Source organism: Malania oleifera, chromosome 3 (genome assembly GCF_029873635.1).
Source record: "Malania oleifera isolate guangnan ecotype guangnan chromosome 3, ASM2987363v1, whole genome shotgun sequence".
Classification (NCBI taxonomy): Eukaryota; Viridiplantae; Streptophyta; class Magnoliopsida; order Santalales; family Ximeniaceae; genus Malania; species Malania oleifera.
Window position 1 is genome coordinate 123,547,851 of NC_080419.1, and position 9,688 is coordinate 123,557,538.

The 9,688-nt window shown below is 39.7% G+C and overlaps 1 protein-coding gene across 1 annotated transcript; it reads right to left on the bottom strand.

Moving 5' to 3' along the window:
- Positions 1–1,545: 1,545 nt before the first annotated feature.
- On the bottom strand, positions 1,546–5,247 carry LOC131150930 (pentatricopeptide repeat-containing protein At5g16860). The gene is made up of 2 exons (XM_058102013.1): positions 2,597–5,247; positions 1,546–2,329 (listed from the first exon to the last, which is right to left on the bottom strand). Exon 1 carries the CDS (start codon positions 5,233–5,235, stop codon positions 2,686–2,688), a length of 2,550 nt encoding a protein of 849 aa, XP_057957996.1. The 5' UTR covers positions 5,236–5,247; the 3' UTR covers positions 1,546–2,329; positions 2,597–2,685.
- Between the last annotated feature and the right edge of the window lie 4,441 nt (positions 5,248–9,688).

The following is a 9,688-nucleotide window of genomic DNA, read 5'->3' on the forward strand; positions in this document are numbered from 1 at the left end:
CCTCTCATTCTCTGTCAAATGGCTACTAACGGCCTGCTCCTCTCAGAATGGTTCGCCCCCATTTGATTATACCTTACCACATGCTCAGCCTATATTTGCTTCTGCCGATCCAATACTGGGGTATTAATCTACTCATATAACTTTATGTCTTAGCGGCAATATGAACAGCAAGTGTACCGTCTGCAGAGTAGGAGATTTTTCCATGAATCCCTCATCCAAGGGGATAGCCAAACTAGAACTTACAAGTAATTGGAATATTGCATCCTATGCCTCTATTGATAATGACCAACTTTCAATAGTTTCTCTCAGCTATCTTTCGACTGGCACCCTCCTGCATTAGAGGCATAAGCATATGTTAGTAAAAGAGTGAAAATATGGAACCTTTTAACTCATACCTACAGATATTATATATATGTGTGTGTGTGTGTGTGTATACAGTTACATACATATACACACACATACATACATACCCCAATTTCCTTTGCAAATTATCCTTCCACTCTCCATTTTTGCAGTGAGTCAAAAACCACATTGGCAGATCACTGGACTCCTCTTTTGTGCATGGGTCTCAAAATGTTGCAAACCCAATATTCATATTTTTATTGGTTTTCAACTACGAGAAGAATTACACAATTGCTATGTTGAAAAATTTCCTGCCACCGGTCTCTTGGATCGCTTTCTTACTCTTATTTGCAGCAATTCTTTTACCTACTCTCTGAAACACACATCCACATATTACATTACATAAACGTGCCTACATTTTTATAGTAATATTAAAACTCATTTGCCTTTTTACCTAAAAATCTTCCGAACCAAAATAATGAAATCATGCTGTCCCATTATCGTATGTCCTTTATGTTGCTGATAAGATACCTCTCCAACCACAGTATCTCTCCTAGCAAATTTTGAAAATCATGCTCTTAGTGTCTCTATCATCCCCAAGACCCCACCTTTCTAAGAATATAATAATGGAATATTAACTTGATAAACTATGTGATAATATAATCTTTCTAAACCAATAATTTTTTAAATTAGTTGTTCAAAAGTTAAACCCTTCAATAATTTCAATAATAAATGTTAATAAAAATAAGACCAAATACTATTCACAACTATAGTACCCTCACAGCCTCTACCCCTCAGCTTCCCTCAAACAGCCGTAAACCCCTTCAAGTAGGGGTAAACATTCGATCGGTTCAGTTAATTCAGTTAATTAACCGAATTAACCAAAAAAATATGGTTAAAAAATCTCATTAACTGATTAAACCAAAATTCCATATTAACCGAACTTAAAATCGACCGAACCAAATTTCGGCTAAATCGGTTAACCAATTTTAACCGATTTAATATTTCAATATATATAAAATATAAATAATATATATAATATACATAAAAAATATATAAAGTTTAGTAAATATATAATATATCAAATATTTTAATATATATATATATATAATATCTATAATTATTTATTATTAATTTATACTATTCAGTTAACAGAATTCACTGAACTCAAAAATCAAACCAAAAAATGAAATTCAACGAAAATGAAAATCAAACCGAACTGAATAAATTTCTAACTGAACCGAACTAACCGAATTTACTCGGTTAATTCGGTTTTAACCAAATTATGCTCACCCCTAACTTCTAGAAACCAATTCCCTCAACTCCCAAACATCTTTATTTTAATCAGCACTAACTGCAAGAGAGACAAAATTCAACACCCTTAAACCAATTACCACCAAGCAGCCGTATACAAAGGTTTCATTCGCCACCATCTTTGTCAAGAATCCCTTACTTGGCATCTCAGCAGCATTTGAAACAGAATCCCCTGAGTGTCCCATTAAATCCATGCTTCAGTGGACTATTTCTGTGAACAATCATTCTCATCAAGCTATCTACAAGAAAATTCCTCTCCCTCATTGCACGTACAAATGATTCATCCCCTACTCTTGTACTGAGATTTGCAATGGAGTTAAAAATCCCTCTCATCTTCCACAATCTTTTTGCTGCATTTGTAATCCAAGAAAAGGCAAAACATGAAATACTTTTAAAGTTTCAACATTTGGTAGTTTTTTTCCAGCACAAATTCATATGCTGCAAATAACTCCAAAGCCCTGCTAATTGCCAAAACCTCCGTGGTATTTGAATTTTGTACAACCTATTGCCTCTGAAAATATCCACAATGTGATCTGTGATCCATGAGTACCGTATCAATTCCCCAAGCCTGGGCTTGTCAACTGCAGAACCGTCTAAAATTGAATTTAATTGCTCTACAGGAAGGTAGATCCTGTTGAGGTGCTGTAGTGACTATCCTTCTAGCTTGCCCCTTCTGTATTAAGCAATACAAGATTGAAGGTGGTGTCAGAGATTTTATTTTAGCCTCAAACCACAAGAGCACTCTTGACTTTAACATGGGAACAAGTTTATAGAGCTTGTCAAAAGACAAGCCTTAATTCCAAAAATATATTAATATGCAAGGGCAAGGCCTTAATCCCATGAATATATTAATTTGCAATTAATTTTTATAAACCAAAAAATTGAGTCCGTGAGTTCCTCTTCTCACTAAAACTGAATGTAAATGTTGAAGTATACTCACAATTGCAAGTTGGGCTCCCTCCACACCCCCCCCCCCCCCCTCTCACACACAGTAACCAATTATTCAAGCGGATATGCAGTTATATATCATCACCAATAGCCTCTGCAAGAGCATGACCCATTCTTGAAATGATGGAAGCGACTTGAATCCCTTATTATGATTTCATGTTGAATGATCTTGGATATATAGGTAATGGCACTATGGCAATCACCACAGACACGCAGGTTCTTGGTGATCCGAATTGGTGCCCCTGGGGCCGTAGTGAGGATACCATAGGCGAGAGCCAACTTCTCACTATGCTCAAAAAGAAGATCACCTTTCTCCTCATCATCCACATCGTGCAGAGCAAAGCTCACCTCAGGGACATATCCAATAGCTTTGATGCGTTGAATCAAGTCTGCAAGAACTTCATATACTTGTTGAGACCGCGGATGAGACCTGTCCCCCACAAAAAAGGTTGTAGTTCCCTTCTTACCTTGGATCCAACTGCAACCTGGTCTCTTCTTAATCCCTGTATGTTTCATCAAAGATCTGATCCTGGCAACATCTTTCCAACGCCTGGCATTGGCATATAGGTTAGAAAGAAGTGTATATGTACCATCATTCTGCGACTCTAATTTCTTTAAATTGTCAGCAGCAAATTCTCCAAGTTCGACATTAGCATGTATCCTACAAGCACTCAGTAATGCCACCCAAACTATAGGGCTGGGTTCCATAGGCATTCCTTTGATGAGTTCAATAGCTTCATTCAAGCGACCCGCACGACCCAAGAGGTCAACCATGCAAGCATAGTGTTCTACCCCAGCAACCACCCCAAATTCCTTACTCATGTTCTGGAAGTATTTGATTCCCTGATCAACCATTCCAGAATGGCTGCAAGCATAGAGCACAACAAGAAAAGTAACACCATCGGGTACCAGACCCGCTCTCCTCATGTTGTCAAAAATCTGGAGAGCTTCTTCACCACAGCCATGCATCCCATAACCAGTCATTAGGGATGTCCAAGAGACAGCATTTCTCCAGTGCATATTGTCAAATACAACTTGAGCAGCATCAACATCTCCCGATTTGGAATACATGTCTATGAGGCAATTGGTGATGAATAACATTACAGACTCATATCTATTGCGCAATACATAAGCATGAATTTGTCTACCAAATCTAAGTGCACCAAGACGAGCGCAAGCCACCAGAGCACAAGATATAGTGAAAGCATTTGGTCGTATAGAGTTGCCTTGCTGCAGCATCTCTGAGAAAAGTTGCAATGCATCATTTGCTTCGCCATGCTGGGCATACCCACCAATCATGACAGTCCAAGTCACAACATTCCCATTCTTTGATGCAATAGAATCAAACATCAAACGAGCAATTTTTGCACCCTTGCACTTAGCATACATGTCAATCAGACCATTGTTTACCATGAGATCATCCCCAGGATCAACCCCTTCTAAGTTCAGCATCCATTTGATGGCATAACAGTGTGCTTCCTTCCCCTGAACCAATGCCCCTACCGAAGCACAACCTGAAAGAAGCGAAACAAAAGTAACCACATTTGGTTCCAACCCACAAAGCTGCATTCTACGAAATGCATCCAGTGCCTTGTATCCAAGTCCCCTCTGAGCATACCCAGCAATCACAGCACTCCATGTAACTACATTCAGCTCAATCTGCTCCTCCTGCATTCTTTCAAAAAGCTCAAAAGCATCCTCAAACCTACCAACTTGCGAGTACCCAGTAACCATAGCATTCCAAGAAACCACATCCTTAACCTTCATCCGCTCAAAGACCTTGTTTGCTTCCTCCATCATCTCACACTTAGCATACATGTCGACTACAGCATTACCCACGAAGACATCCTCAAACAGCCCACCCCGAACTGCATAACCGTGAATTTGCTTACCTCGCAGCCACGCACCTTCCGAAGCACAAGCAGGAAGGACATTCACAAGACTAACGGCATCCGGGCGCAGTCCCAAATTATCAGTCATACGATCAAACATCTCCAACGCCCTCTTCGAATCACCGCTCTGCAAATAAGAAGCCATAATCGAATTCCACGAAACCACATCGCCAATGCCTCTCTGCGACAATTCGTCGAACATCTGGCGCGCATCGTCCAACGCCCCACACCGCCCGTACATCGCCACGAGGGCGTTACAAACAAACACATTGGACTCAAACCCACCAACGCAAACGGCGCCGTGCACGGACCCACCTCGCCGGAACGAGGGGAGCTCGCCGCAGGCCTTGAGAACGAAAGGGAAGGTGTAGCAGTCGGGGCTCCACCGGAGTCTGCGCATTTGGCGGAATAGACTAAGCACATCGCAGAGAAAACCCAGATGCACGCTGCGCCGGATGAGCATGTTCCACAAGAAAACGTTGCTCGCTGAGGGGGGCAGTCCCTGCAGCACCTCGAAGGCGAGGGAGGGAGAGTTGCAAGCGATGTAGGAGGTGACGATATCGGAGACCGTCTCTAGGAGATGGCCTCGCACCAGAACATGCTGATGGAGGCGCTTGGCGTCGGCCAAGGACTTGCATTGTTTCGGCAGAGGTGTAGGGAGACGAAGAGGAATGGCTGCTGCGGTCGAGAAGTAGTTCGTGTGGTGTTTTGGTAAGAGCTGGTGTAAGCAGAGGAGCATGAGAGAATTGTCGTGAACATCATCAAGCTAGTTTTTTGGCCCTTTTGAATTCTTATTAATTATTATTTTTCATTGTGTTTGTAGGTTTTATTAAATAAATAATGAACTACAAGAAATAAATAATGTTATTTTTGTGAGAGTTTACTCTGTGAACCAGCGGAGACCATGGATGGTGAGACTTTACTCTGTGAGCTAACGGAAACTATGGATGGTGAGAGTTCTCTGTGAATCAGCGAGGACTGTGGATGATAATGAAAATGTGTCCCGGATATCGAGTTGGCTGAATGTCCACCTGATGCACAGAAACCGTATCCACATCCGGATTTTACCCTGATCAGCGAGACCTAAGGGTGAAGGACGCTGATCCATAGGCATAGGTTTGGTGCCGCACATGGGGGTCCGAAGGGCTCATTGGTGGCTGGAGTTCCTATGTAATTTAAAAAAAAAAAAAAGTTATTTTTTAGAAAAAAAAAAAAAAAGTGTCAAACACGAAATATCACACTTTCTTATTAATTTTGAATATGTTTAACTATGTATTAATTAAAAATGCTCGTGTATTTTATGAACAGAAGTGTGTATTTATGTCATTAAATTATGTAATTGAGACATTTTTTTTATTTTTATAAAAGTCATATATTAAAGAGGATAATGGGATCTATTGAAATTAGAATAGGTCTCTTTAAATGACAAATCACATAACTTTGTTATTCATGAATGTGACGCTAATGTCATCAAAAAATAATAATAATAATAATAATAATAATAATCAGGTTGTGATGTGATTAATATCTTTTAATCGCCCTTTAATTTGAATTATAAAATATGAATTATTAACATTTTAAAAAATAAAATATATATATATATATATATATATATATATATATATATATATATATATATATATATATATAGTCAAGAATGAGGTAATAATTAATAATTTTTACAAAAGTAAAAGACATTTGATTTTTCTTGATGTTTGATAAAAAGACAATTACCTCATTTGAGATGTCAAAAATAATATGGACTTACTCTAAAGTTTTAAAAAATTCAAAGACCTCCCTTGAAATTTGATAAAAAGATGAGCATCTTTTTATTAGAAATACAAATAGAAATATATACAGTAAGATCATGTTCGTTTTGCTAGTAAAGTTTGATCTCATTACAATATCATATAAATTAAATTATTCATATAAGGATGTGTGTTAACATATTTGTATTCAATATTATTTTATTACTGTTAAGATTGGAGAAGAATGATTTTCTCTATTGATATTTTCAATACAAGGATTACAAGGGTATATATACATAAGAGAATTGAAAAAAATGGAAAGTAAATATTGTGCTAAAATGGAAAGTGTATATATCTCTAATACTCCCCCTCAAGTTGGAGCATGAAGATCCGTAATGCCCAACTTGCATGACAAAGTTTGGAAATGTTCACGACCCAAAGTTTTGGTGAAGATATCGACAAGCTGACTGTGGGTAGGAATATGCTTAGTGAAGAAGAGGTCAGCCCGTAACTTTTCACGAATAATATGATAATCGATTTCTATATGTTTGGTATGTTCGTGGAAAACAAGATTCTAGGCAATGTAAAGAGCCTTTTGGTTGTCACAATATAAGAGCATAGGCTGAGAATGCGGTACGCCAAAATCATGTAAAAGAGTTTTGAGCAATGTAAGTTCACAGGTAGTAGAAGCAGGTGCCCGGTACTCAGCTTCGGCGAAAGAGCGAGAGACGGTAGTTTGTTTCTTAGTGCGCCAAGAAATGGAACTAGTGCCCAACTGAATGAAAAAACCAATGGTGGAGCGGCAAGTGATGGGACAACTAGCCCAATCCGAATCAGAATAAGCCAAGACTTGAAAAGTGTTGGCAGTAGGAAAAAATAAGCCTTGACCTGGAGATGCCTTAATGTATCGAAGAACACGTACAGCAGCATCATAATGCGATGGTCTGGGCTAGTGCATAAATTGACTGAGAATGTTGATTGGAAATACAAGGTTGGGACGAGTGAAGGTGAGATACATCAAACGTCCAACGAGTCTCCGAAACGAGCTTGGATCATAGAGGAGAGCACCATCAGTATTATTGAGCTTCAGATTTTGTTCCATGGGAAAGTGGGCAGGACGAGCACCTAGATGACCGCTATCAGTGAGGATGTCCAGAGCATATTTGCATTGGTTGAGAAAAATGCCAGTGGAAGAGCGAGCAACTTCGAGGCCAAGGAAATATTTCAATTTGCCAAGATCCTTGAGTTTAAATTTTTGAGCGAGCATGACTTTGAAAGTGCTAATAGCGGAGAGATCATTGCCTTTCATGAGAATGTCATCAACATAAACAAGTATAAAAGTAAAAGACTGACCCCAAGAGCGGGTGAAAAGAGAGTGATCGGCATGAGATTGGGTGAAACCCGCAGCAAGTAAAATAGAAGATAATTTAGAGAACCAATTGTGAGAAGCTTGCTTGAGGCCATAAAGGGATTTCTGAAGATGACAAACACGAGTCTCCCCCTGTTTGCAATAACCTGGGGGGGGGGGATCATATAAACCTCCTCATCGAGGTCACCATGGAGAAAAGCGTTGTTGACGTCCAATTGAAGGAGATGCCAATTCCGAGCGGCCGCCACTGCAAGAACACACCTCACAGTAACGAGTTTAGCAATAGGGGCAAAAGTATCATGATAATCCAAACCTTCTACCTGAGTGTAGCCCTTAGCCACCACGCAAGCTTTGTGTCGCTCTATGGATCCATCGACCTAGAGTTTTGTTTTGAACACCCATTTACAGCCAATTGGTTTTTTTCCATGGGGAAGGTGTTGAAGAACCCATGTATTATTGGTTTCTAAGGCTTGGATTTCAGAAGTCATGGAATCACGCCAATGGGAGTGTAGCACAGCCTGAGAATATGAGGTGGGTTTAGGATGTTGGGACATAACAGAAAGAAAAGCCAAATGTGGAGTAGAGAAACGATGGTAAGATAAAAAGGAGAAGAGACAATGAACCGTACCTAAGGGACATCTTGAAACTTGTGAAGTTGTGGAGGACTTTGGCAAAGTAGGACAGATTTAATCAGCTAAGTGGGAGGGATGTGTGACAGCTCGTTTGGGCTGTGAAGAGGTAGGTGGAGGGGGTGGTGGGGGGGTGGAGGGGAAGGGGGTGAGGGTGGGGGTGTCAGGGAGGGGACCAAGGGAGAAGGAGAAAGAGAGAGAGAGAGGAGGGGCTAGGGTTATGTGTGGGTGGTGAAGAAGGTAAAGTGTAGGAAGGATGTATATCAGGAATAGGAAGAGGAAGGACAAGAGAAGATGTGGGAGTTGGAGAGACGAGATGATAAGGAAAAACATTTTCTTCAAAAGTGACATCACGGGAGATGAAATTTTTTTTGTTTTCAAGATCATAGGCATGATAAGCCTTATGATGAGTAGGATAACCTAAGAAAACACATCGAAGAACACGAGGAGAAAATTTATCGTGATGTTGGCGAGTAGTTTGGGCATAGCACAAGCACCCAAACACTCGCAAGTGTGTATACAAAGGGGGTTTCTGAAAAAGAAGTTCATAAGGGGACTTATGATTGAGGCTGGGTGAAGGAGTGCGATTAATTAAATAGGAGGCTATTAAAAGGCATTCACCCCAAAAGGAAACGAGAAGATTGGCTTGAAAAAGTAAACACCGAGCCACATTAACAAGATGACGATGTTTACGCTCGGCAACACCATTTTGTTGTGGTGTATCCACACATGTGCGCTCGTGAAAAATGCCTTGATCATGGAAAAAGGCTTGAAGCAGGGTGGATAAGAATTCTCGACCATTATCAATGCGTACATGCTTAACAATGCAATTGAAATTATTTTGGACCATGGCGCAAAAATTTTTAAGGCAAGTGAAAGTATCAGATTTCATACGCATAAGATAGAACCATGTAGCACGTGAGTAGTCATTCACAATTGTTAAAAAGTAATCTGCACCAGAGAGTGAAGCGGTAGGATAACCACCCTATATATCACAATAAATCCGATTAAAACAAAATATGCTCTTATGTGTATTCAAGGAAAAAGGTAAACGAGTGTGCTTTGCTCTAGCACAAACATCACAAGGCAAATGAGGAGAAGAAATATTTAAGGTTTTCAGCATACATGAAATGGAAGGGTGACTGAGACGTTGATGCAAAGAGTTGTGTCAGAAACACGTTGAGAGTGGAAAACTGAGGTAGAGGGGGGTTTATAGTGGTAAAGTCCATCACGTACTTCACATGTTCCAATCAGCCTCCTCGTTGATAGGTCTTGAAAGACACAAAAGGTGGGAAAAAATATAGTAACACAATTGAAATCAGTGGTAAGTTTGTTGATAAATAATAAGTTAAATTTAAATGAAGGCACAAAAAGAACATTGGAAAGAGAGAAATTAGGAAAAAATCACATAGTGCCCACATGAGTTACAGGAACAATGTCGCCATT